Below are 23,223 nucleotides of genomic sequence, written 5' to 3'. Positions count from 1 at the left end.
AACAATATAATGTAAGAATCACAGTATTGATATTCAAGTGATATTTAGTTCACAAGGGTTAAAACGATAAAGATTGATGATACAGGGTAAACTCTACAGTATAGACATAAGTAGTTCAAAATATTGAACACAATAAAGCAAAATAATTTAGATATACAAGGGAAACTGAATGGAGCAAGAAAGCATTAAGAATCTTCAGCAAAAAAACAGCTGAAGCAAAAACAGATCTGAATAGTACTAATAGAAGAGATTAATAATAAATCTGGAAAATATGTATCTAAGCTTTTACCCCATGGAGGGTATATAATATCCTCAGTACTCACAGAGTATTCATAAATATTTATCACACACTGAGCTGTAAAACATACTGTAGATTCCAAAGGGCAGAAATTGTAAAGGCCAATTATCCTTTTAAACTAATAATTAATTGCGATAAAAAATTCAGGAACCAGAAATGTAGAAAAGTCTCTTTAAAAAAAAAAAAGATAAATTAAAAATTCTTCCAAATTACAATTATATACTCTTTAGAAATTATCAATAATAAGAACAATCTACTTTAAAAATCCACTCATTAAATTTTATGTCAGTCATTGAGAAATTAGTAATAAGTAATATAGACAAGGGATAGAGTCAGAATTTTACCAAAGAACAATCCGTAGCTTTACTTTTTTTTTTAGTTAATAAAAAAGAAAAGGAGAAAGAAATAAATGGTCAAAAATCACTTTCAATGCCCAAACTAGCAGAATATCAAAATAAACCTACAATAAAAGAAAGTAATACATTAACAATTATGAAAACAACTGTATTAATTTATTAACCAGAGATCACAATGATGAATAAAGCTAAAATGATTGCTCCCTCATGAAGGTATAAATGTAGCAGTGGATTCTGAAATAAACATAAAAACAAGTTATGGGAACTGCAGTGAAGAAAACAAGAGGCAGCCTTTTGAAGAGTGAGGAAGAGAAAGGATAACTGAATAATTGTCTCCTAATTTGAATTTGGAGATGGCATTTTAATATGGTGTTTACCTATATTTTTCCAGAATCGCTTATCATGATTGACAAATGGGAGAAGAAAATTCTAGAAAGAGAGGAATGTTGAGTAAAGTGCCTAAAAGAGAGTAAAACCTGAGTGTTTGGAGAAAAGAAAAGGAAACCAGTGTGCCTGGAGCTTCCTGGGCACTGAGGGAGGGGAAGTGAAATGTACAGTGATAGGTAATAACAAAGTATTTCTTTTATTCCGACTCTTCTTTGGGAAAATATAAGCTGGCACACTCACTCACAAAGGGTAACATACCTGAAAAGAACAGTAATATCGAAAGATAAGGTAAATGATTCTCAAAGAATCCTTCTGTGTTAAAGGGACTAAAACACATTTTTTGGTGAACGAATAATTCCTGTATTATTTAAAGTTATAAAACACAGAAGAGCAGGAAAATGCCTCCAACCTGTTTTATCAGGTTAGCATAACCTTCATACAAAAATGTGAAAAGAATGATGTGTGTCCCCACCTATGCCAGCGTCGCCTTTACCCACTTATTAAATGACCTCATTTATGAATGTGTATTCATAAAAGCTTAATAAAATATTAAGCTGTTGAGCTCAATAATACTTTAAAGGAATAATACACAATGAGAGAGCAGGGTTGTTTTCTTGGACTGTGACACTGCTTCAACATTAGAAAACCTATCACTATAATTCAGCATATACACAAATCACACCAAAGCATCACAACCATGGCAGACCCAACATAGTATCATAAAAAGCATTTGATAAAGTCCAACCTACGTTTCTGGTTAAAAACAAAAACAAAACAAGAAAGCTTATGTATACCTAAACACTTCTTTAAGTGATAAGAATGTGAAGCAGATTGTCAACATGGCGTTAAACAGTCAACTGTGGAAATTCCCATTAAACCAGAAATAAAAGTGAGAGATTGGACTGAATAAAAATAAAAGGCGAAATTGTGTATGAGTTAAAGTGCTATAAAGAAAATTAAAAGGCAAACTATACACTGAAAACAAATTTGCAAGTCATAGGACAAAGAGTTTAATATTATTAAGAGCCGAGAAGCATTCCCAAAGAAAACTAGACAAAGGAGCAGGAAGGATGTTACTACAAGACGAATAACAAAAATGATATTTCTCCTCAACAGTAAGTAAAGAAAACCCATAAAAACAAAAAGAGTTGCCAATACCGTATTCCACCCAGTAAATATCAAAGGAAAAGGGGATGCGCAGTGTTGGTGAGATTCTCCAGGGCAGTTATTTCACACACTGCCATGGGAACGGCAATTTGGTAACTTCCACAGGGAAAAGAAAAAGTATCATAAAAAAATCTCAAAATACATGTAAATTGCTTTTGACCCAATACATTCATTTCCGGGAATTTATTCAGACAGAAATGATAAAAGACATATTCAAAGATGTTGTTATTTCCCTGGAAGAGTGTTTGCTGACTGTTGTCAAAACAGGTATAGTTAGTAGAATGTGATAAAGCCGTAAGATAGAATCTTATGCAAACATGAAAAACTAGTAGCGGATTATTAACATGGAAAAACGTTCGCGATACAGTGACTTATGAAACATGCAGTTTATCAAACGGTGTGCTCATATTACGGAATTTGTGAGATCATGGAAAATCTACGTCTGTCTCTCGCTCTAGTTCCTGGCACAGAACTCCCGAAACCCTGGTGTCTCCTAACTGATAAGAGCGCCAGGAACATTTTTGTCTTTGGTCTTTGACCCTGATTCCTGACACAGAGCTGCAGAAAACCTTGTAACTTCCAGGGCGACAGTCTTTTACTCTACTGAGGTGATTCTGGGTGGGTTCCTGGATGGCTCCCACACGAGGGCTGGTCCCCGGAAAGACCAAGCCATGATTAGTCTCGGAAGTTTCAGCCCTCCCCTCCCCCATTCTCCTGAGAAGGGAGAAGGGCTGAAAATGGAGTGAAGGATTTATCATGCCTATGTGATGAAGTCTCCATAAAATCCCAGAAGTACTGGGGTCAGAGAACTTCCAGGCTGGAGACCACACTCACGCCAAGAGGGTGACACACTCCCAACTCCACGGGGACAGAGGGTCCTGCACTTGGGACCCTCCCAGACCTCACCCTACGTATCTCTTCATCTGGCTGTTCGCCTATATCCTTTCTCACAACCTTTAATAAACTGGTAAACGATGTAAGTGTTTGCCTGAGTCCTGTGAGCTGCTTTAGTAAATTAATCAAACCCAAGGAAGTGGGTCATGGGAACCCCTGATTTGTAGCCAAATCGAGCTACAAAGTGGTGGGGACCTCCTACTTCTCATTGTCTTCTGACGTAGGGTGGGACCAATCTCGTGGGACTGAGCCCCTCACCTGTGGAATCTGACGCTACCTCTGGGTAGATGGTGTCGAAATTGAATGGACACCCAGCTGGTGTCACAGATACTTGCTTGATGTGGGGGAAAAAACTTCACACATTTGGTGACCAGAAGTGTCAGAAGTGAAGTGTTTCAGGTGTCCGGTTTTCTTTGGAAATGCTTCCCTGTGTTTCTTATAGGGAAGAAACACACAGGAGATGGAATGAACTGAGGTTTTTCCCTACAGCAGGAGGAAAAGACTGAGTTTTCCCATTTTAGAAGTATACACACAAAATATGATCAGTAGACAGCGAGCTTATGGGTGAGCTTTTTAACTCTCTGTGTACACTGCTACTTCCTTACATTTATTTCTGCTATTTTCTAATCTCAATGTACCTGTAAAAAACGTTTGTAATTTAAAAAGTCACATTAGTGGGCTTCCCTGGTGGCGCAGTGGTTAAGAATCCGCCTGCCGGTGCAGGGGACATGGGTTCGAGCCCTGGTCTGGGAAGATCCCACGTGCCACGGAGCAGCCAGGCCCGTGCACCACAGCTACTGAGCCTGTGCTCAAGAGCCTGAGATCCACAACTACTGAGCCCGTGTGCCACGACTACTGAAGCCCACGTGCCCAGAGCCCATGCTCCACAGCAAGAGAAGCCACCACAATGAGAGGCCCGCGCACCGCAGCAAAGAGTAGCCCCCGCTCGCCACAACTAGAGAAAGCCCGCACACAGCAAAGAAGACCCAATGCAGCCAAAAATAAAATAAATAAAAAATAAAAATAAAATATTAAAAAGTTTTTAAAAGTCACATTAGTAAAGGTAAATAGCCCAGATGAATAAAAGATGTGGCAAAGGAATAATCTACTGTGCATAAAATGTTGTGCTTCTTGACACGGGAGCAATAATTTAGCTATAAGTAAATCATGTTAAAGGTCAAAAAAGATCCAACAAAATATGTGTTGTAAACAACTGTATTATGTACTAGAGATGAAAAGTTTGGAGTCAAACTTTTACACTTTTATAGTGTGATTCCATTAGACATCAGAGCTTCTCAAGCCTGAGTGAGCACTGGTGTTAGTATTACTTAAATACTGCAGAATAATCACTATAATGTATATCAGTAATGTATGATTATGGAAATTGTAATCTTACCTGAAATGTATATTGTGTTGAATATTGAAGACCTTCTACCAAGAATGTGCACTCTCGTTGTTCTAATTCTCTTTCAGCCGAGTTATTTCCAATACTGACTTTCAAATGGTACTGCCCTGTCGGGGGGCCATTAAAGTCTTTAGGAGGCTTACAGCTAACAGCCATACTATTATCTGTCTTCCTTGAAACATGTAAGTCCATGACCTCGCTTGGACCTATCAAAATGAAGAAATACTTGTTGTTTTTAATCATTTCGTAAATGCGTATTTAAATTACTGGACAGTATATGTGTACAGTATAAAATGTTTTAAGTGCTTATTTGGGTGTTACAGATGGGGAAGTTAGGATAGAACATACATAAAAAGCTATAACAAAACGTCTGAAAATAAATTATACATTCATTTGATGACTATTAGCATGTAAGTTGTACTTGAAACCATGAGATGTTTTGCAATTCCCCCAAAGAAAGTGTGTAGAAATAGAAAATAGAGAAGAAAGGAGTGGAGAGGCAGGAAGTAGAAAATAGAGAAGAAAGGAGTGGAGGGGCAGGAAGGGGAATCTCCGAAGGCCTACAAACAGTCCAGGTCCTCCTTTTGGAAATGCTTACATGACCCTGGTGATACCCGGCTGGATTCTTAAGCAGCAGTGAATCATCTTTGTTTCTGTGATAGCACAGACATTCAGGAAAATAACAAAAGCATAATGCTCGAGGACCTGGACTTTTGAAACCAGAACTTAAATGACATTAAGAGTATTTTACGTACGGCCCTGAAGAGGACAATTTTTCTTTGTGAGCCTGGTGCCAGGTAGGGTCTCTGGAGCCATAGCTGTTGCCTTACACAGGGGGTATTTCTTCTGCCCTGACCTCATGGAGTTTACGTTCACCCCAGAGACAGATCTAGCTTTGGACCTGGCATCTATGGAGCCATCCCATGGGAGAGCAAGAGTCAGATGAATGGACCTGGCATCTATGGAGCCATCCCATGGGAGAGCAAGAGTCAGATGAATGTAAAATGTGACATAAAATAAAATAGTATGTAGTTCATTGTAACGGAGAAGAAAATGCTGACAAAATATTGTTTCATGAGGTCATGCAAGCAGTGAACGCTTTGTGAGTGAGGCGTTCTGATGGCAGTCGACATTTCTAGAGAATAAAGAAAACAATAGATTTTTTTTAATCTAAGTTGGTTAGATTTTTATCTAAGTTGGTTAGATACTTAATTGCCTGAAATCTTATAAATTGTACCTGTTCATATGCCCTCAAGCTTCATTCTTACAATTCTATGATTATACCTGAAGGATACAGAGAAAACCCAGGATGAGAGTTTTTAAATTGTTGTGTTTTCAATTATTATAAACCCTAGATGTTAACAAATGTGCCAGGTCAGTGTGTTTCTCAAATGAAGCATAAAGGTGGACATGCTGTTTTAACGGTTTAGACTTTGCTGTTCATAGAAAAAAGCATTAAAGCTTATAACTTACATGTTGCTTCTGTTTTAACTACACATTTCACATCAGCTCCATTACGTTCCACGATTCCATTGACAGAGGCATGTAATGTTATCTCATACCTTGTAAAAGGTTTCAAATATTCCAAATTGATTGTGTTTGTAGTTTTATTCAGAGTGTGGCATCTTTTTGCTTAGGGGAAAAAATGGAAACTTTTAGTAAGTCATCAAAATTTAGGATTACCACATATTTAATTTAGTGTCTACAGTGAATCATTCCAAGCCAACTCCAAACTGAGCGATTGAGAAATGAAAACATCCTTGGTGCTCAGAAATACATACAATTATCAGCAAATGCATTGAACAAATGTGATTACTATAAACTCAAATATTCAAAAATGATGGCTTCATATAATTAACTTGGTACAAAACATGTTTAATAAGTTCAGACATATTGTTTACCTATGGTCTCTTTTCTTTCTGAGAAAACACAGCTCATGGTGGATATTATGAAAGTCTTTTTTCCAATACTTTGGCAACCCTTTTTCTGATACTTAACCTCCAAACTTTGAACTTTGGTATGAGCCGCTGTTATAGACTTCAGATACAAAATCCATTTGATCACCAGTAACTAGGTATCTTCTGCCCTATTCGTCTGAGCACTACAGTAATTCATGGGAGCTGAAACAGTGAAGGAAAGCTTCATGCTGGCAGTAGAATCTGAGCTGTTCATTGAAAGATGAATGAGGCTGAGTAGGTGTAAGGAAGGAAAGAAAATTTTACAAAGGAAAGAAGGAGCATTTTTTGTTTAGGCACTAGCCCGACTAGGCTAGCAGACTCTGGCTGGGTAGGAACATGGGAGGTGGGACCTTGCTTACGCAGACGAGTTAGCACTTGTTAAGTTGAAAAATCACTAGCCGCTGACTATTTTTGAGTAGCCAAGTGCCACCAAGAAAGGTTAAAAGAAGGTTAGAGAGGAAGCATGTTACTGTGATAACAATAATAATACCAGTAGTGATAAAAACAATGAACAGACTATGCTGTGTTCCAAGCACATCTTGAAGTGTTCTATGTGAATTAATTCACCATCACCACAACCCTATAGGTTGGCACTCTTGATGTCATCCGATTTTACAGATGAGAAAACTGAGCCACAGAGACATTAGCAATCTGTCCATGATCTCACAGGAAATGAAGAACAGAGTCAGGATGAAACCCGGACACTGAGGTCCCAGAGGCCATGCTTTACCCTTCACCGCCATGCATATTGTCTGGGGTAGAAGAGGGGGACAAGGGTCTGCAATGGGGCCAAGCTTTTTCCTCCTCTTGGACACTTTAATTCTCTGGTCTAGGTGGACATGCCAATGGACTTGCAGAAACAGTGTAAGGGAAGATTTAGCACGTGCTAATTTCTTGTCTCAGTTACTTATCCATGACATGGAGATTACAGTAATATCTCTACCTCACCATGGGATGCTAAACAGTAAGTGAGATAAAGTGTCTCTTCTAGCCTGGTTAAGTGTCTATTTTCTCAGAAATCCCCAAAGCTGAGCTAGTTGATTTATACCTGCAAGCTCAGCCACGCTGTCCCTAGTGAGAACTGTCTTTGAGGACAGGAAAGGTGTGAGTTCTAGAGAGGGGCAGGTGGCACCCCCTGACCCATAACTCCTTATATGGTGTCTGCATGTCGGGACAAGGATCATCTTCTAACTCAGCTACAACCCAAATGTCAAGATGTCGTTCTCCAGGTCCATCTGGCTTCCATTCGGTGACCTAATTTTGTATGATTGTAGATGTAATCTCACAACCATTCTGCATCAAAATAAGTTTCATTTATGTTGTTCTGTGATGCTTTCATCTTAGTCAGCTTGACAAAATCAAGTTGTTGATTTAATTTTGAACAACACATTTTTTTCCAAAAGACATTGCTGTTTGGGGAATCAAAGTGTTCAGTGCTTAGAAAGATGGTTTGGAATGTTCATTTCCAGTTGCCAAGGGTTTCAAGCTTTGGTTGAAAGGTCAACATATTTTACACGAGCCTCTCTGCCTCCATGTGGGATACCTTTCCTCAGGACCCTGAGGCCAGAAGCGCTAGTCGAATGGCACAGGTAAAGACTTTATTAGACTTAGGGATGAAATTTGGTTTTCCTTAGGGCAACAGGGACATGTCTAGTTTCAAGTCATGCCTGTTGCACTGGAAATGGCTAGATAGATACTGGCTTCATCACTTGTCACCTCTTTGCTTTTTAGCAAATACCTCAGGAAATCCATTAACAACTTCCCAGTTGAAACTGCTCTAAAGTATCTTCCTGAACACCATGCCACGTAGTATAAACCCGTTGATCCCCAGAGGGTTTTGCACTGCCACCTCCCAAAATAAGAGATATTTTTTCTCTTATGTTGTTTAAGCAAAAAGGCAATAAACAAAATCATTTCCAATAACATCGCTGCGATGTGGAAGGGTGCACACTGGTTTCAATAACTTTTGAGAAATAGTCCTCTGAATGCAACAATGACTCAGGGCCCCTTCCCTATTACTGAGGAAACTTCATTGTCACTTGGCACTTTAAGTTAATACATAATACTGGAGATGCACAAGGTGTCTCGTGCTCAAAAATGAACTTACAGTAGCGAGAAAAGCACAGTCCAAGCTGTTGAATTTGAGCATTGATTTTAAGTTCTGTGATCCTCAGGGCATCGTATGAACTCTGAACATATCCATGCATCTCTTCTCTCAGAGTCATTGTTGAAACGTTTAACAAAATCTTAAAATACTATAAAAACACCCCACAAGCAGAGGAAACTAAATAAATGTCAGTTACATTTGTCTACCTCTTTTAGTCTACAGCTTTCAGAGTCGCTGCGATGGTTAAATGAGGAAATAACAAAATGAATTTAATACCTAATTAAAAGTTATATAAATTGCCATAAGAGTTCACTGACTTTCTTCCTGTGGATTTTTAATAGTGGTTTTATTTGAAATAATGAGAGTAGTTAAAAGAATTGTTCTAACATGCTATACTCTGATCATCTCTCTTTGACTTAGATAAGACAGAAGAGGATCTCAGGACCTGTGCTCGCGATGAACCAGAAGACAAGACAGAGCACGCTCCCCTCCCCAGCAGTGGTGGATGATGGCAACGAGAGACAGAGGACTGGGGATGACCTGTTTCCAAAGGGCCCTTGGAGCAGAGTCAGTGCATGAGCCACAGTGGAGACTGGGTTCAGTTAGTTACCAACCAAGTTTTGGAGAGAAGGGCACACAGAGCCAGATGTTGCCTACCTGCCCCTTCCCTCCCCACCCATTCTGTTCAAGTGTTTTATTTGGAGAGTCATAAATTTGGGTAGCACCGAATAAGAAGGAGCTGTACTCATTGCAAAAATAACAAATAAAAACTCGTCTGACTGCAATAACTAACACATTACGTCCTTCTAAGCCTAATTATTCAAATACAGGTTTTTTTTAATGGTATAGAATACAAAGAAGCAATAAATATTGCTCCATAAATTTCCACCATATATTCTGGCATACAAAATACTCCATAGTAGAGAGAGAATATAGAAAGTAAGGAATACAGAAAGGGATAGTGAGAAGAAATTTCAGAAAAGAGAAAAGAAAACCAAACAATGTGCTCACACAGAAACCAAGCAAAGAAAGTTTGTAGGAGAGGTGTCCAGTGAGGCAGACTGTACTCCTTTAATCTGACAGATTACAGATTGTCTTCCTGTAATTTCCATTTTTCATCTTCCCGTAAGTTCCATTTTTCCTTTCTCATAGACATAACTTTTCGAATTACCATAACCTCAAATACATTGCCTGTATTTCTTCTCCATAGAATTTGAGTCCTCTTATGCTAATTTGAAAACTACATGTGTATTGAACTTTGCTTTAGTAGTTTGATTATTAAGATTCAAACAACAAGCAAAAACAATATGTTATCAAAATATAAAATAACACACTGGAGATAAGTGGCTTTCTACTTTTCGAAATTTGAAAATTTATGTCTGGTTCCTACCCACCAAACAAAGAGATGGAATTCTGTGAGATGTCCAACTCAATACTACTTTAAGCTACAGGTAAAGGATTGACAAGTGGGCTATTCCATGTGCTGAGTCTCTTCTGAGGTGGTCCACGGTCCCCACTGTTTTCTACAAGTATTTTAGATACTTCACGTAGTCCAGGAGATGTCTGTTCTCTTAAATAGTGTCTTGTTTGGAGGGACTAGGCCGAAGATTGAACTAGTCATAGCACATTTTTTGGGCTGTCTTTATTTCTGCAGAAGTTCTGCAGAAGTTAGTTAATGCTAACTAGAACTATGTTCCAAGATTCCACCTGCCATCAAACTCTGTGGCTAAATGGGCATATGTTCACTTTTGTTCACCCAATTTTTTGTGTATATCAGCTGGGGCACGCTTTGGAAGTTGTTTGCAGTCCAGAATGATGAGTTCAAACTAGTGCAGCTCCCTTACATAATTTTTGGAAGACAGATATGAGTATTATCTTCCAGAGATTTTCCTTCTCTAAGGTTTGGAGTGTAATGATTAGAACTAAGAAGATCAAGAACGAGAAATGAGTATTGGGGATATTCTGAGATTTAGTCATTTCAGAGGCTGGGGAGCCTGTAGTGAGTGGAGGTAGTTCTAAAACCAAGGCGTACGGGATGCCCGTCGCGGTTGCTGTGTAGAGAGCTCCGTGGCTCACTAGCTCCATCCATATGTGGAGTGCTTTCCAATTTTTGATTTATCTTTACTGATATGGAATTAAATTCTATAAAAGTTACCTGAAGTATTCTGATAACAAAGAGTGAACGTATGAAAAAAATTTTGCGGTGGTCCCCAGGTAACCCATGCTTTATGTGCACTGAAGTTAGAACAACTCATATTCTGAGGGATTCCTGGATCTGTTGAAAGAATAAGAATATAAAATATAAAAAACAAGACATGGAGAAAACGTTCTTCATATTATTAGCATGCATTATTAATAGCCATATTTTGATTAATTATGAATTGATGATGAAAGTAAAAGAAAGATATCTGGTCTTATTAAGTTTGATAAGGTCATGTAACAGAGTGTCACTCCAGGGTGACATTGTGGAGCCTAAATGTTCCACTGACTTGAAGAGATCTGAAAACCCCTCTTCCTCTCATTTATTTTATTGTCCAGCTATCTTGGGATGTCTAGATTTCCCTATGCGGGAAATCTGTCACTGGTAGGGCTGATAAAGTTAACAGTCAGTACTGGAGTAGCACTTGTCATCACTTCCAGTAACTAGTCATCAGAACTTGAGGTGAAGAATGTAATAAATGCTTAACTCAAAACTACAAGGTATAATTTACATGAAAACCCACCCGTTTGGGGTATAGTTGGATGGGTTTTGACAAATATATGCATCGATATAACCACCATCGCAATCAGATATAAAACATTCCTATGCAACCAAGGAAGTTCTTCTGTGCCCCCTCCCAGTCCAGCCAGCTCCCTTGCCCACCCCCAAACACCCTCTGAACTGCCTTCTATTACTATAGATTAAATTAGTCTTTTCTTTCATTTCATATAGATAGAATCAAACGGTGAGTACATTTTTACGTCCAGCATATTGCACTTAACATAATGTTCTGGAGATTCATTCATATTGCTGTATGTGTCAGTAGTTAGTCCTTTTTATTCGTGAGTAGTATTCCATTATAAGGATAGACAACATTTCACCTATTCATTCAACTGTTGATGGACATCTGGGTTGTTTCCAGGCTTTTGGCTACTGTGAGTGAATCTACTATGGATATTTGTGCAGAAGTCTTTCTGTGGAAAGGACATGTCCTTTCTTCTTTGGTAAATACCTGGAGTGAAAGTTCTGAGCTATTACTTTGCATTCTCACCAATAGTATTGTCAGTCTTTTTCGTTTTAGCCATTTTAGTTGGTGTGTGATGTCATCAGCATCTGGTTGTTGTTTTAAGTTGCATTTCCCAGTTGACTAATGATACTGGGAAAAATTTTATGTGCTTATTGACCATTTGTGTATCTTTTTCTGTGAAGCATATGCTCAAAATGCTTGCCCATTTTTAATTGGGTTACTTGATGTCTTATTTTGTATTTGGAAGAATTCTCTATATATTCTTGCAAAACTCTCTGTTGAAAAAATTAATTGTGGATATTTTTTCACAATGTATGAATTGTGAAAAATTTTTATTTCCTTAGTGGCTTTATTCAAAGAGCAAGAATGTTTAATGTTTATGAAGTTTGATTTCTAAATGTTTTTCTTTTGATTCTTGCTTCTTGTGTCCATCTAAGGAACCATTGCTTAAGCTAAAGTAGCAAAGATTTTTCTAACGTCTTTGTCTAGACGTTTTATAGTTTTAGCTTTAGTGTTTAGCTCTGCAATCCATTTTGAGTTAATCTTTGTGTTTGTTGAGAGATAAAGGCTGATGTATTTATTTTTTCTATAGGGATAACTAAAAAACAATCTAATAATGAAATAAATATCCAAATAAATAAATAACCAAAAAAAAAAAAAAATCCTTCCCCTCACTGAATTGCCTTTGCACTTTTATAAACAATAAAATATTTTTTTCCTGGGATTTCTATTTTGTCACAGTGATTTATAAAGACTGTACTAATTTTAGTATTTAATATCCAAAAAGCATTAAATTTTTGCTAGTTACATGAGGACATAGTATTTCTGTAGGTTTATTTTTTTTCTCATGGTTTTGAGTTGTTTTGGGGGCTACTGGAGACATGGATTTAGGAAGCTGCCTTACTCTCAGCTAGCTATCCCTTCCATATGAAACTCAGAATCACTTTAGTATGTTCTGTCAAAAGTCCTGTAATATTATAATTAATAAACAACTTCAGCAATGAGACAGATTTCAGGATCAATACAGAAAAGTCCATTGTATGTCCACACACTGGCAATGAACAATCTGAAAATGGAATTAAGAAAACACCACCATCATAAGCAGGAATAAATTTAAACCTAGGAATGAATTTAACAAAAGAACTATAAGACTTGCACACTGAGAACTACAAAACATTCTCCAAGAAAATTAAAGAATACCTAAATTAATGGAAAGACACCCCATATTCATGGACCAGAAAACTAACATTGTTAGGATGGCAACACTCTTCAAATAGATCTACAGATTTAACTCAACTTCTGTCGGAATCCTGGCTGGCTTCTTTGTAGAAAATGACAAGTTGATCTCAAAATTCATATGGAATTTCAAGGGACCTCAAATATCCAAAACAATCTTGAAGTGGAACAAAGTTGAAGGACTCACACTTTCTGATTTCAAAACTTACACAAAGCAACAGTAACGGACAGTGTAGTACTGGCATTAGATGTATAGATTAAAGGAATGCAAGAGTCTAGAAATAAGCCCATCATTATTGTTAATTAATTTTGACAAGGATGAAAAGAACATTCAATGGGAAAAGAGTAGTTTTTTCACTAAATTGTGCTAGGACATCAAAAGAATGAAATTGGACCCTTACCTCAAATCATAAACGAATATTAACTCAAATGGATTAATAGAGCTAATTTTAAGACTTAAAACTAAAAAATTCTTAGAAGAAAACATAGGGATAGCTCTGCATAACCTTGGATTTGGCAATGAATTTTTAGTTGTGACATCAAAAGCATGAGTAACAAAGGTAAAAATTAATACATTGGACCTCATCAAAATTAAAAACTTATAAGCTTCAAAAGCTATCAACAAAGTAAAAAGACAACCCAGAGAATTGTAGAAGATATTTGCAAGTCATATATCTGAATTGTGTCTAGAATATATACAGAACTGTTACAACTCAGTGAAAAATAACCCAACTTCTAAAAATGTGCAAATAGTGATAAAAGATATACAAATGGCAAATAAACAGCTGAAGCTATGCTCAAGATCATTAGTCATTAATTTAAATCACAATGAGATACCACTTCACACCCATTGGAATGGCTAAAATAAAAAAGACAATAAGTGTTGGTGAATATGTGAAGAAATGAGAACACATACATTGCTGGTGGGAATGTAAAATGATGCAGCTACTTTGGAAAACTGATTGGCAGTTCTTCAAAATGCAAAACATAAAGTTGCCATATAACCCCCAAATTCCAATCCTAGGTATAAACACAAGAGAAACGAAGACATATATCTACACAAAACTTGTACACAAATGTTCATAGCAGCATTATCCATAATAGTCAAAAAGTGGAAACAACTTCAATGTCACGCAACTGATAAAGGGACAAACAAAACAAGGTACATTCATACAATGGAATATTATTAGACAATAAAAAAACGGAAGTATTGATATGTTACAACATGGATGCACCCTGAAAACAGTACACTAAGTGAAAGAAGCCAGACACAAAAGACAACATATTATATGAAATGTCCATATTAGGCAAATCCATCAAAGCAGAAAGTAAATTGGTAATTGCCTAGATATGGGAGTAGGAGGGAAATGGGGAGTGACTGCTAAAAGATACCAGTTTTTTTTGCTGTTGCTTGTTTTTTTGTGGGTTTTATTTTTTATTTTTATTTATTTTTTGGTGTGATGAAAATGTTTTAAAGTTGATTCAGGTGATGATTTACAACTCTAAATATATTAAAAACCACTGACTTCTATACTTTACATGGGTGAATCATACAGTAGGTGAACTAACAAAAGTTTGTGCGTTTGTTTTTTTTAAGAATGTGGCTTCTTTTGCAATGGTCTTGAAAAATTTCCCCTGTTGCCTGAATAAAATGACATGTAAAATGGTTAAATTGCTATTTCCAAAGGCTGCAGGATTCCTGCATTACTGGAAGAAATCTTACTCAATAATGGTGGGGTTTTTTTAAGACCTTACTTTTTTAGAGCATTTTTGAATTCACAGCAAAATTGAGGAGAAGGCGCAGAGATATGCACAACATCCCCTGTTATCAACATCCTCCACTTGAGTGGTACTTATGTTACAATTTATGAACCTACACTGACACGTCATTATCACCTGAGTCCATAGTTTACATTAGGGTTCACTCGATGTTGTACATTCAATGGATTTGGACGAATATATTACATGACATGTATCCATTATTACGGTATCATACAGAGTACTTTCACTGACCTAAAATTCTCTGTGTTCTGCCTATTCATCCCTCCCTCCCTTCCAACTCCTGGCAACCACTGATCTCTTTATTGCCTCCACAGTTTTGCCTTTTCCAGAATATCATATAGTGAAACCATATGGTATGTAGCCTTTTCAGACTGGCTTTGTTCACTTAGTGATGTGCATTTAAGGTTCCTCTATGTCTTTTCGTGGCTTTATAGCTCATTTCTTTTTAGTGCTAAATAGTATTCCATTGTCTGGATGGACCACAGTTTATTTACCATTCACCTACTGAAGTACATCTTGGTTGCTTCCAAGTTTTGGCAATGATAAATCAAGCTGCTATAAACATCCATGTGCAGCTTTTTATGTGGACATGAGTTTTCATCTCCTTTGAGTAAATACCAAGGAGTGTGACGGCTGGATTGCATTGTAAGATGATGTTTAGTTTTATAGAAACCCTCAAAACGTCTTCCAAAGTGACTGTACCATTTTGCGTTCCTACCAGCAATGAATGAAAATTCCTGTTTCTCCCCATCCTTGCTGACATTTGGTATTGTCAGTGTTCTAGAGTCTGCCCATTCTAAAGGTGTGCAGTGATATCTCATTGTTATTTTAATTTCCCCAATTACATGTGTAGCATCTTCTCATATGCTTATTTGCCATCCATATAACTTCTTTGGTAATTATATATTTTATAATGTACTAAAGGATCCACTTTGCTAACAGTTCATTTACTATTTAGTATCTATGTTCATAGCAGAGACTGGCCTATAGTTGCCTCAGCTCTGCCCAAGTTTGGTATCCACATAACAGTAACCCTAGCCTATTCCCCACCCTAACAAAAATCAAAATTAGTTGATAGATTTCCATGATTTCTATACTGTGGAACAGTTTGGATAGGATAGGAACTAACTGTAAACTTACCTTTCTGGTTTTTCTTTTTTAAAGGGCAGGTGAGGTAAGCAGACAGGGAGTGTGAAGAGATTGGAGAGGTATTAGACTATTATTTTATATATAACTCCAATTTTCTAATTCTTCCTAGGCAAATGTCCATAATTCATATGTTCTAGAAAATTATCCATTTTATCTAACTTTTCATATTGGATGCAAGTTTCTTTATAATCTGTAAAATTTCTAGTGTATTTTTAATTTCCTTTTTATAACGCATGGGGGAAGGTTGTTTTGCTAGAGATCTAACTATTTTATTATTCTTTTCAAAACCAAGCCTTTAAATTGGTTAGTAAATTCCTGCAATTTTTGTTCGTTCCTTCTTTCAATAATCTGTACTCTAAACTTTGTTATTTTCTGCTTTCTTTGCTTTTGCTTTCTGGTTCTTTTCCAAGCACTTTCCAATGATTTTCATTCAATAGAGAGCAAAGTAATAAAAGTTCCCATAAAATGTCACTTGGTCTTACGTAAGGCTACAAATTCCTCCCCCCAAATATGTCTTTACTTTACTCAAGTCTGAATATCTTTGTTCCAAAAGGTAAATTTAAGCCATCTATATTTATAGTGACTTTTGTTATACTTTGACATGTTTCTGCTATATTACCTATTGTTTCCTACTTAGTAGTCTCTCTCTCCCTCTCTTCCTGCCACGTTTTTCTTCTTCCTTCCCTTCCCCCTCCCCCTCTTTCTTCTTCTTCTCCTTCTCCTCCTTCTTCCTCTCTCCCTCTCTCTCTCACACCCTCTTTCCATCTTCTTCCTCCCTCTTTTCCCTTCTTTCTCCTTTTCCTCCTTTAACATGAAGAATTTTTTTTTATTCCATAACTTTCTTCTACTGCTGATAGGCAATGCCATCTATTTATCTGTCTTTCATGTTTTTAGTGGTTCCTCATAAGTTGTCTTATGCACGATTAACATATTTTCCTAGCAGATTCTAAATTTAACTGGAATCTCTTTACTTCTACTACAGCGGTCCCCAGACTTTTGGAACCAGAGACAAGTTTCCTGGGAGACAATTTTTCCACGGACTGGGGCTGGGGGGGTGGGGATGGTTCAGGCGGTGATGCGAGAGATGGAGAGCAGCAGATGCAGCTTCACTTGCTCACCCGATGCTCACCTCCTGCTGTGCAGCCTGGTTCCTAACAGTCCGAGGACCATTTCCCTGGGGGTTGGGGACCACTGTTCTATTAAATACAACTGAAATTTTAGCACTTTTCACTTCCTTCTCCCCTCCATCTTCCAAATGCTATTATTTTCCAGAATTTTATTTTCCACTTGTTATTAGTTATGATAGTCTTGTTATTATTTATATTGCTGACATTTTAGTAATAATAACTGTTATTTTGCCGTCAGCACTTAGCTTTACCATTGCGTTTTATTAGCTTCTTAAAGTGAGCTTCAGTGCTCATTTTACTCCTGTCAGAGTCAGGATTTGATAGAGGGGGCAAAAGATGCAGGACATACCAAGAAAAGAACTCTGCTACAGGAAGAAAGAGGAAATAAAATGGGAAACACGTGAACAAGCATTTCACTTACCTCACAGTTTTGTTTCCACCCCGACCTCACAACAGCCTACAGTTTGCAAAAACCTTGATGAAGGTTTGGATTCGCTGTCATTTATTTCTAAATTCTTACTTTAAAACAGACACAAAGCCATTTTCTGAAACCCTTTCTCCAAATCCATAACATCTTTTTCTGTGATTCTCAATGATTCATAAGAATATAAAAAGGAAAGAAATTTAACATATAAATGTAAGTGATATACTCACCTCTAAAATCTGTTTGAATAGTTTTATTTTGGCTAGTAAAAATCTTGTGATTATAGGATACTTGTGAACTACAAGTATAATTACTTTGGGGTTGAAGTTGGCCCTTTTCAAATCTGCCACTTTTATTATATGGACTAAGGCCACCTAAAAGAAATAAGTATTGCATATGAGTATATGAATACAATATATCACACTTAAATTTCATTTCGGTTTTATATCTATAATTAATATCTATTAGATTGAAAACCTATGCAAATGGTCAAAACAATAAGTAAAAGGACCTGATATCAGCTATAATACTGCATGATTTTGCTACACTCAATTTTAAAGAAAACATTAAGAGGTAGAACTGAATTTGAGAGTGTCTCTAATTTAGCTGATGAAATGAGGCATTAGTTCATTGTTCTCTGTTCAGAAATTGAGATTGCACTTGACATAGCCTTTACCTCACAGATATCTTAGATCATTGTTTTATCATCAGTCTGTCATACGTTTGTCCTTGCTTTCCTCACCCTGCTCGTGTCCGAGCCGTGCATCTTCCCCGTAACAAGATGATTATAAGCAGTATCATACTCCATCCTTTGTGTGACAGTCTGTGTGTTTTTGTTTGTCTGTCTGTCTTGCCAAATATGGCCTAGCAGATAGCTTTATGCCAAGGGGGGGGGGGAGATTTCATCCCAATAAATTCAAATGAAAATAAATTAAAAGTTATTAAATCATTAAAAAGAAATGCTATCTCAATTATTCCCCTTTCCATGAACCCAAATTCATATTCCTAGAAGCACTTACTATTCTTTTTCTACTTTCATTTTATCTAAGTCTTCTTGTAGTTGTTTATAAATGTTGTTGATGGAGGGCTGACAAAGTAAACTCTTGGAATCACGTGAAATTATGGTTGTTTTCCCTTTCATTCTAAGAGTATGTGTACCATAATTTTTTATAACTCTCTCCTCTGATAATATTTTCAACAATACCTCGTGTATAGCGGTTGCCAAGAAAATGCTTATGAATTAACTGATATTGCTATTTCAAAAATTATTTTTCAGGTGGAATATTTGTCTATTTTGTGAATTTGAGTTGTATAGAGAATACAATGATTTGATTCCAAACATATCATGGACTATGTGTGTGTGTGTGAGAGAGAGAGAGAAAGAGAGAGAGTGAAAAAGAGAGAATGGAAGAAGGAAGGAAAGTAAGAAGGAAGGAAGGAAGAAGAAAGGAAGGAAGGATTAGATAATATCTAGAAAAACTTCCCACTATAGGAAAAAAACTCCTCTGATCAATGTTAAATTCTTACCACATTCAAATTTATATGTTATTTTCTTTTTATCACAAGTAAAATTTTTAGTGATTTCCCAATGTAAACAAAGAGAAGTATTTGTCTTTTCAGGTTCTACACACTCATTCAGCTGAAAATGTTTAGGATCTGTCAAGAAAAATACAAAAATAGATGATTAATATTTCATAATGTGTGCCTTATGGTCAATTACAGTCATTGAAATTATATTCATGATACAGAATCTGGCAAGAATTTAGATTACTGTTGAAAAAAGTCTAATAACTCTCAGTGTTTTGCATTTCTTGATTCTTGAGTTTATTCTTTTTTTAACATCACACATATTGGTAGCATTTCACTTAGAATTTATGCTACTTTAAAAAAAAATGGAACCCAAGGAAGCGTCTAGATAAAATTGCATTTTTTGCACATTTTAAAAGACTCACTCCATTTTGTTTTCTTGTTTGTATCTTCAATTTTTCATTTACTCTTTGATTGTTTTTCATTGCATGATCATTACACAGAGCATGGGGGCTTCACTCTGGGGAATGCATTGCTTTAAATTGTCATTTTCTGTTTTTAATTGATCATTTGTTCCAGTAACATTTAGAGAAAAATGAATAAGTTAAATGACATTTTTTCAAAAACATCAGATATTTAACCTATTTAAATGTTAATAAGTCAATCAATGATCTTGAATTATTAAAAGATGTGAGAGATTCAACAAACTTATACAACAAGTTTATTCAGTCCCTGAATCCCTTTAGGAAAATGCATTTTGTGAAGGTAGCTTCTCTGAAGTCAGCTTGGTACCTTAGTTTCCTCTTTCCCAGCAGTAGCTTAGGTACTAAAACCAGCTTGATAGCCTTAACATGACTATAATGCTCCCCCTTTTTTTTTTTTTTTTTTGGTGAAAGTACTTTCGTTCTTTCCACAAACATCAAATCTTTGACTTTGTGTTATTCCCCCAAGATATTCTAGACACACTTGTATTTAAAAGGATTAATATATATATATATATATATATATACACACACACATATATAATGACTTGAATTCGGTAGCGGAGAAAAAAGAAAGCTTGTGAATAACCACTCAGTGGGATAAATTAGATCCAATCGACATGAAGCACTCTGTAAAAGAGGTGTAAGGAGGCAGGTAAGGGATAAACAGAGAAGGCTTCTCTGAGGTTACCGTTTTCACTGGGTCGGGGGGGGCAGAAGTCCACACACTGACCTCCTGCCGCCATCTTTCCCTCAGCCCTGTCCCCCTGCCTACTAACTCCTGTGACCAGTAGGACATGTCACACACAAAACTGCAGTGTTGCCGTAAATGCGCGAACAGAAATCAACTGATATTTACCTGGTGGTACCTCTAATAAATATTCCAATGGAGGGTGACATGAAAGATCTGATATATTGATCTTCTTCTTTTCACATTCCTGTAGGCCATGGAGCTGCTTTTCACACCCAAGAGTTTCACATTTCACTTCACTAAATGTTGCATTATATGTGTCACTTTCCTTGTTATAAATGAAGTGCGCAGAGATACTTGCATATTTGTCTTCCGAAAGAAAATAAAATAGTGAAGCTTATCTTTTATTTTTCAGAACGAATAAACCTATATTAAATACAAACTCCTTAATGTATATTTTTAAAAATATCCAATCACCAACAAAATAACCCCAGGAACATAAAAAAGAGAAGGGACACATCAATGCCTCCATGTTATTCTTTCGTGATTCCCTTTTCATCACTGTCCCATCAAAGACCTCAGCTTGTGAGTTTGTATTTGGATGATAATTGGATTAATGTCTGTCTTCCTAACTGGACTGTAAATTCCATGAGAGAAAAATCCCATCAATTTTGACCATCGCCATAAATCCAGATCCTTGTGTAAAACCTGTCATCGGAAAGGGCTCAAAAATGGTTGAATTACGCAGAAATGAACAACGCATCTGACAAATTTCTTCTTCTTGCTCTATCATTTCCCTTGCTTCCTAAAGTGTAGTATTTGATTATCTCTTTCTCCCGATACGGGGAACATTAATTACTTAGGGAGCAGAGGCCACGTTATTCCTCTACTTGTGTAAAATTATTGATAAAAACTCCTCCTAAGCACTTTCTCTGAGTGTCATCTCACACTCTTCCCTTTATTTAAAGACTCCATTGACTCGTAAAAATATCTTTCAACACACATTCACTTATTCTCTCATTTTTAGTACAAAAAAATTATGAAGCCTTCATTTTTCTTAAGACACTGTCCCAAGCACTAGGAATACAAATGATCTGCTTTTGGAACCATAGAATCTAACGTGCAGACAGGCACAGGCGTGAACTACAGAAAACACCAAAATAAGAAGATGCACAAAATAATACAGGGGTAAAGAGGCAGAGAAGTCTGTTCAGATTGCAGGACCAGGAGGGGCCCTCCAGAGAGGTGAGTCAGTTTGCATTTAAAATATGAGCAGGACATAGAAAAATTGATGGGGGTGGGAGGTGGCGGATGAGGGTGCATTCCAAGTGTAGAGGAAGAAGAACAGGGGTGAACACAGGGGCAGGAGGAAACATGTTTTAAGAAACAGAGCACTTCCATGTTACTTAAGTGAAAAGTGTAAGGAGGCAATAGTGCAAGAGGAACCTGATCATCAAGATCATATTAATTAATCAAACATACAAAGGCTGATGTCTGCACTAAATATACGGAGAGCTACTGAAGGTCGGGACTCCAGCGGTGAGATTTAGAAACATATGGAAGGATGAGCCCTGGCCACGAAGAAGGAATCTGCTTCCACTGAGAACAGAGGAAGAAAATGGGAAAAGGATGGATACAAACTGTTCTCAAGCATCTGCTTTGAGCCGAACCCTGGAGAGACAGAGAGACTTTTTCTTCATGATGAGCCTTGAAGGTATTATTCACATTTCATATTTATCATTACACAGAATCCTCTCCCAACCCCTAAACAAACTTGCTATCATCCCACTTTACAAATACCCAAACTGAAGTTAAGTGGCTCCACCAAAGTTGTTTAGCTAGTAATTATCAATCCTGATCCTCAAAACTAGGTCTGAATGTGACATCAAAGCTTCTTGCCCTGAAGGACCCTGGCTCTTAAGAGGTGGAGCTAATCATTGGTGAGAAATTAGAGCCAGAGAGCTTAGCCTGCTGGGGGGTCTTGAAAGCTTGTAATAAAAAAGGAAATCATTAAAGTGATATATGTTGCCTTTAGGTAGACAGACTTACCACATGTAGGCTTACGTGTAGTAGGAGGAGCTGTAATAGAAAAAAAAGAAAATGCAAACTATTAAAATTGCATTCTAGAATATCTCTGCTCTAGTCATTCTGAGGAAGGGTGGTTTACAATGTTTCATCTTCATAAATTATAGAATCTACCGAGTTAGCTTTAACAGATAATGCCGAGTTTGCAGTGCCTGTTCCCACATTTGGATCTCAAAACTTCCAACGTTGTAAACCAATGAGCTAGTTCTATAAAACGTTTTCATGAATTTACCCAATAAACACAACTGTGATAATACAATATTAAGACTTTTGGGCGCACATCTGATTATGGAATGGTGACGTGGTTGACTATTTACACAGCCAGAAGTATTTTAAAAGTCTTCCTCCCCTTGATTAATCTCAAAATAGGTTTGTATAATTATAACCCCTAGAAAGTTCAGTTTACTCCTTTGTTTACAAAAAAAAAAAAAAAATCAGAAAATAGGCAAGGGCTGCTTCATTATCTGGTTTAACTTTTGTAAGCTCTTTGCCCATATAATACATCCAGGGTAACAAATTGTTCTGTCCACCAACTGAGACCTATCTTGTGTGAGCATATGTATTTAACTGAAGAATTGGATGGAAATGTGGTTTGTGGAAGCTAAGAGATCTCTGCTAATCTGGTCTTTGAGATGGAGAACTTGCAGGGAGAATAGTGCCCTGGCAGGCTCTGAATGGCTGACCCATTGCAGACTCCACCACCTCCTGGACATTCATTCCCTGCATGGAGCCCCCCACCTCTGTCTCCACATCCCACGTGTGTGTCTGGGGCTCTGCGATCACTCCTCTGTCACTGACCTCTTGGAACAGAGAGCCCCACTGAGAGAATTGTTCTTTTTCATACCAACACCGAAACCCACTCTTAGAAGTCCTAGTATAGCTGGTCATTTCTACGAGTTTTCGTAGAGTACACAACTCTTG

The 23,223-nt window shown here is 37.0% G+C and overlaps 1 protein-coding gene across 1 annotated transcript in view; it reads right to left on the bottom strand.

Moving 5' to 3' along the window:
• PTPRC (protein tyrosine phosphatase receptor type C) overlaps nt 1-23,223 on the bottom strand; it is a 120,374-nt gene that overhangs the window by 33,941 nt on the left and 63,210 nt on the right. The window contains exons 7-13 of the mRNA XM_068538573.1: nt 22,267-22,296; nt 20,386-20,586; nt 19,045-19,173; nt 17,748-17,891; nt 10,728-10,847; nt 5,981-6,139; nt 4,499-4,713 (exon numbers count right to left, since the gene is read on the bottom strand). Coding sequence (XP_068394674.1) covers nt 4,499-4,713; nt 5,981-6,139; nt 10,728-10,847; nt 17,748-17,891; nt 19,045-19,173; nt 20,386-20,586; nt 22,267-22,296 — 998 coding nt within the window. The remainder of the gene's footprint in view (nt 1-4,498; nt 4,714-5,980; nt 6,140-10,727; nt 10,848-17,747; nt 17,892-19,044; nt 19,174-20,385; nt 20,587-22,266; nt 22,297-23,223) is intronic.

This window comes from Eschrichtius robustus, chromosome 3, assembly GCF_028021215.1.
Source record: "Eschrichtius robustus isolate mEscRob2 chromosome 3, mEscRob2.pri, whole genome shotgun sequence".
In the NCBI taxonomy this organism is placed as follows: domain Eukaryota; kingdom Metazoa; phylum Chordata; class Mammalia; order Artiodactyla; family Eschrichtiidae; genus Eschrichtius; species Eschrichtius robustus.
Note: the sequence above shows the minus strand (reverse complement) of the source record. Positions and strands in the feature narration are given on the sequence as shown.